Here is a 6,000-nt window from a genome sequence, read left to right as displayed (position 1 = left end):
GTGCGAGACAGACGTGCTAACTGCTGGCCCACTGTGCATCACCTCCTGAACCACCTAATGAACAGGTTTTGAATTGTATTTCTTGTTCATATCATAAAAAAAACAACAAAGCATACATTTGATGTCAAGTTGAATCTATCTGCAGTTGTAATAAATATAGGCCCAGTGCAGTTTCTATGATGTGTGAACTCTTTTTCAGCATTTTAACTAAATTATACTAGCTTGATTACTATTCTAAAATTAATCTGTTTCTGAATTTCTAGCATTATTATTATTATTATTATTATTAGTAGTAGTAGTAGTAGTAGTAGTAATAGCAGCTGCAGCAGTAGTAGTAGTAGTAATAGTAGTAGTAGTAGTAGTAGTAATAGTAATAGTAGTAGTAATAGGAGTAGTAGTAGTAGTAATAGTAGTAGTAGTAGTAGTAATAATAGTAATAGTAGTAGTAGTAGTAGTATTAATTATAATAAAACTTTTTGCAAACCTTTTTCATTTATTATTAATTTGATGATGATGATGAGGATGATTATGATTATTATTAGTAGTAGTAGTAACAGAGGGTGTGCGGTGCTTAGATTCGGGGGTTCGATTCCCACCGTGGCCATGTGTGTGCGGAGTTTGCATGTTCTCCCCGTGCTGCGGGGATTTCCTCCAGGTACTCCGGTTTCCTCCCCCAGTCCAAAGACATGTATGGTAGGCTGATTGGCATGTCCAAAGTGTCTGTAGTGTATGAATGGGTGTGTGAGTGTGTATGTGATTGTGCCCTGATGGATTGGCACTCTGTCCAGGGTGTACCCTGCCTTGTACCTGATGCTCCCTGGGATAGGCCACAGGTTCCCCGTGACCCTGAAAGAAGGATAAGGGGTATTGAAGATGGATGGATGGTAGTAACAAAATTTTGCAACCCTTTATAATTTATTATTAATTTGATGATGATGATGAGGATGACGATGATGGTTATGATTATGATTATTTGTAGTAGTAGTAAGAGAATTTTGCAACCCTTTATAATTTACTATTAATTTGATGATGATTGTTATTATTATTAACGCGGGAGGCGCGACAATGACACATCAGCCTGCTTAATCTCTCTCTCTCTCACACACACACACACACACACACACACATTGAGAGAGAGAGAGAGAGAGAGAGAGAGAGAGAGAGGTTCCCACCGGAAAGAGAGACACAGTTCCAGCGAGCAGAGGAACAGGCACCACTTTCCAACTTTCCGCCCGTGTTCTCTCTCTCTCTCTCTCTCCCCCTCTCTCTCTCTCTCTGATGAGTGGTGATAAGATCAGCGCGTCTCCTCAGCGGCTGCTTTAGGGTTGTTGTTCCTCGCAGCTCTCCGAGGGAGAGTGAAGCAGTGAAGGAGTGAAGGAGCGAGGGAGCGCAGGTGAAAGATGGCGAGAGGACACATGGAGTTAAAACTCTTACTGCTTTTACTGCTCTATATTTGCGGCAGCAGTGCGCAAGATTTACCGACGGATGGAGTGAACGGATTCAGTCTCCATCCGCCTTATTTCAACTTAGCCGAAGGGACCAAAATCACGGCGACGGCCACCTGTGGAGAAGACGAGCACAGCCGCCCAGTGCAGGACCTCTACTGCAAACTAGTCGGAGGGCCTGTATCAGGGGATCCGAGCCAAACCATCCAGGTGATAACTTAGTTTGCTTTGTAGTATTTATTCTGGATAGACGTGTCCGCGACAGCGACAAAACACACGGTGTAAAATAATACTGCTGTTAGAAAATAAATCCCAGCGACGAGTTTTTCAATATAAGCAGGTTGTGGTGCTTCAGGTTGCCAAACTTTCGCGACACAACCTGTGAAACCAGCTCAATAACGACTCTCCACTGACATACTACATTGTGTAAATATATATTTAAAAAAAAAAAAAAACCTCATAAGGTATTTTTCCAAATATCCCAGAAGCTTCTTGTGTAATAGGAGACCACCTCAAACTGCTGCTGAGGCATGCTTTAATACACTGCCTTTTTAATCTAAGCGTCCAAAACGCACAAATCCCAAGCAGCAGATCAGGTGTATTGCGCTGTGAAAAGCGCGGAGCTGGCAACACTGCTCACAGGCGTTCTTCTAGAAGTTTATTCATTTCCAGTTAAATGCATAAAATGGCCGGAGCTTATACAGTTACACGTCTGATGGGTGTCAAGATATTACAGTTAACTCTTGTTTATTCGTGTCAAACTAATTCAGCACCACACACTCTCACAAAATGGTACTAAACTGTACTTTTCTTTGTCACTTGAGTAGTACCCTTATCCTTTAAAAATTATATTTAATACTTTACATGTAGCTAGATATGTAGATATTTATAAACTACACTTGCTATTGGACCGTGATAGCTGTTTAGACTAAAGCTTTAAAGATAAACCATTTACATCTTTCTAGGTAAAATGTACATATTATAGGCACAGAGGGTGTGTGTGCTGGAGATTAACACCTCAACTACAAGGAGTGGTCGAGTTTAGTACCCTTTTTATCAAAGTGTAGCTGTTTAGCTCGGCCTATATGTGTCCAGGTGGACACTGAACATTATAACAGTTGAAGTGTTTGCCTGAAGTCTATATGTCTATATGTTTTTGTTCTTTGTACATGTTTTTTCCTTTCTTTGTAAAATTCCACCTGGACTCTCGGAGTTATTCGAGCACTGCAAAAATGTTTCTTCAGCACTGTAGGTGTCCATTCTGAGCTAGCAGCTCACTATAGCTCATACCTGGGGTCTGGAGGTTAACACGACAGTGAGATGTTCAAACATTGTAAAATGCAAAGTCTGGTGTAACGTTACTATTAGCATTTTCTCCCCTGAGGAATTTGTGGCATTCAGTCAGTGCATGAGGCCTTGGGGAACAGGGATCTGCTAGCTCAAGGCATCAGATCAAACAAAATGCAAATGTGTACCAAGTGACCATTTAAAAGGTGTACGTTTCTCCACCGTGTGGGTTTGAGCTGCAGTGACATGTGGATAAATAACCGTCCCTGCTTAGGCAGTCGTATTTAGACCTATTATATACAGTACAAGATTCATTAGAGCTGGAGTGTATTCTTGCATTCCTTTTTGATAATCCATTAATTAAGCTGTTTGAAATCAGTGTTTGTTGGCACTTCACCAACTCCATTACCAGAGTGAATCTAGTTGCTAGCAGGTCATGGGCACAATTTTCTCTTGAAGGAATGATTAGTGGTATTACAGTAATGCAAACTATGTACTATAATATTATAATAATAAATGATGTATTTTTATGCAACAAACAGAAATTAAAACGACAGTTTGGTACATTTATTTCTGAGACTGGTGAATGATTGGAAATTTGTAGGCTTTATTGAATAACAACAACAACAAAAAAAGTGGATATCACTAACTGAGAATTTGCCAGCTGTCAGATGCCCAATATCTCAAAACTGCACCTAACCCTGAGCGAACTTTATAATATTACAATTTGTATTTGGAAATTGGAATTTGTATTGCATTTACACTGGTGCTAAAGTATAAATATAACAAGCAGCATATACTTAGGAACGCCCTAAGATTAGCATCAACTGTTTAAGATTAGCATCTTAAACTGTGCGGAATATTTCCTGTGGTTTTACACCATGTGCAAATGTAAATAAAAGAGCTGCATTTGTAGCTTTCCCCCAAAGCTGCTATAACTTAATTTGATTTCAATTTCATCATGGACTCTTTATGTTGATTCATTATTCATGATTCATAGATAAGCATTATTGCTTAACACAAGTTTGTGTATATTTGAATATTTTAAGTAAAGTTTTTTTTGTTCCTGTTTAAGTAAAAGGAATTTGGTTTAAGAACAATTGTCAGTTAGGGATAACTCTTTAAAAGACATGCTTAATCTGTGAGCTCTGGCTTTCATCAACCGATGGATTATTTTAATAATAGGCTATATTTTATCTAAACTCCCTTACCTACCTAGTTTTTATTATCTGTATGGATACCTGGCTTGTTTGTTTATCTTATGCAGGTACCACTGTTAATTAAAAGCATCAGGAGAGTGACGTGCCCTATTGAGTTTTAAAGAATCTGTAGCATACCTATACATTACACTGCTAATGTAGTGTTATAGAACTGCTAGGCTTCTTAATTAGTAGCAAAGAAAAAGAAAATGAACAATGACGAATGATTTCACCTGTCTTGTTCGTGGAGCAATGTTTCCCATTTTGTTCTTAAGTCTAGATTAAAGGAATGAGTGGAAGTGGGGAAGGGTTGGAGATCAATGCATGGCAGGAACACCCATGAACTCTGACCTTTTCATTGTGTTCAAGTTGAGTTTTCACAACTAAAGCAGATGAAGAAATATATAAGATGTATTTATAATATTATTATTGTATTAATATTAGTCGTTTTCCCTGCTAGTGTTTTGCACTGCTGCAAATAGCTCCAGGAAACGAACACTGTAATCTAATCTCACTGGAAACTGCATGCATGGCTCAGTACCTATCCCAACTCAGAACTTTAACTATATCAGATGACATTAAAATACAACAACAAAACAAGGAGTCACACATTTTCTGTAAAAGAAAATAAAATGTTCTACCCAGTATTATTAATTTATACCCTATGTGTGGTGCAAACAGACAGAATAGGAACCCATTTGGCCTAAATTCAAGATGGTGGAATTTACTTGGATAATGGGTAAGAAAGTTACAATCAAGATAAACATTTTTCTCTCTCCTACAAAAATGGTAAAGCAAGTTAGGCGAGGAAGAACATGAGGAGGAAGTAATGCAGGTTGTGCTGCACTGTTCTCCACCAGATTAAACCTACAGCTACATATGTACATTTTAAGAGAAAATTCAAGGCTGAGTGCCAAGCCCCATAATGCACACAGTAGAAAATCTAAATAGTAATGACAGATTTATAATATTCATCTCTGAGATGTTCACAATTCTGTTTCCACTTCCTCAATACTGTATTATGATGCAGACAATAATACCCAGATGATATCCAGAAACACAAACTAGCCCACTGACTCTAGCTATCTATCAATAATACCATGTACAGAACAAAATCTATCACGTCTGGTTGCTTCCAGATGGCCTCCTGAAGTCACTAGCTAGTTATCATGAGTTCTGTAGCTAAAACAAATTTACAACTGGGTAACGACAACAGTGAGGATTTAATTAACTAACTGAAATTCATTAGCCTCTCACCAAATGCATGAAGTTGGGGCATGATGAGATCTAGTGTATTCAATTCAGGACCATCTTATTATAGAGTATGTTTTGTCTCCAGACTCAATAATAATTTTTTTTCCATTTTTAACAATAAATAAATAAATAAATAAATAAATAAATCTTATGCACTGTAGCTTTAAATTGAAAACTAATGTGTTGATACCTTTAAACGAACCTGAGACATTACATCGTTGATTAAAATTGTGGTATTTCCTTGTAAATCTTAAAAGCGTATTTTAAAAGAAAAAGGGAACTTTGCCATTACTACTGAAGAGGCCAATTTGTCTAGAGACATTGATCAGGATGACTCTGCGGTGACTGTATTTGACCAGTTTGCATTATTTTTACTTCCATGTTCCATATCGGGCAACCTAATTCAACATGTGGGTTTAGGCTAGGGCTGGGCAATATGACAAAAATATCCTTTTATATCATTTCTGCGTATCATGATATATAATTTTAGCTAGAAAACGAAGCAGTAACGAAGCAGTAGTAAAATAAACACAAGGTGATACTTTTCTTTAACGCATTCAAAGCCTAAGAAGATTAAGTTAAAAAGAAATACATCGAATGAAGAGCATCTATTCAATGGCATATCATTTGTAATTATTAGAATTGTAAAAATACATCACCATACCAACGATATCTCAGAAGAGTGTATCGTGCAATAATTTATCACTATATTGATATTTTGTCGATGTATCGCCCACCCCTCATATAAGTCCAATACTGTTCACTTGACAAAATAATGACAAAAAGTGTGTTGATAAAAAGCTGTGCTGCATTTG

The 6,000-nt window shown here is 37.5% G+C and overlaps 1 protein-coding gene across 3 annotated transcripts in view; it reads left to right on the top strand.

The window, feature by feature from the left end:
- Positions 1 to 1,129: 1,129 nt before the first annotated feature.
- lama5 (laminin, alpha 5) overlaps positions 1,130 to 6,000 on the top strand; it is an 83,170-nt gene continuing 78,299 nt past the window's right edge. For 2 of the 3 annotated variants that reach the window (XM_017487062.3, XM_017487061.3), the window contains exon 1: positions 1,138 to 1,655. In XM_017487062.3, the coding sequence (XP_017342551.1) occupies positions 1,401 to 1,655 (255 nt within the window). In that variant the 5' untranslated portion in view covers positions 1,138 to 1,400. Of the gene's footprint in view, positions 1,656 to 6,000 lie in introns of all 3 variants that reach the window. The other variant, XM_017487063.3, reaches the window with a different exon arrangement.

This window comes from Ictalurus punctatus, chromosome 15 (assembly GCF_001660625.3).
Source record: "Ictalurus punctatus breed USDA103 chromosome 15, Coco_2.0, whole genome shotgun sequence".
Lineage (NCBI taxonomy): Eukaryota > Metazoa > Chordata > Actinopteri > Siluriformes > Ictaluridae > Ictalurus > Ictalurus punctatus.
Note: the sequence above shows the minus strand (reverse complement) of the source record. Positions and strands in the feature narration are given on the sequence as shown.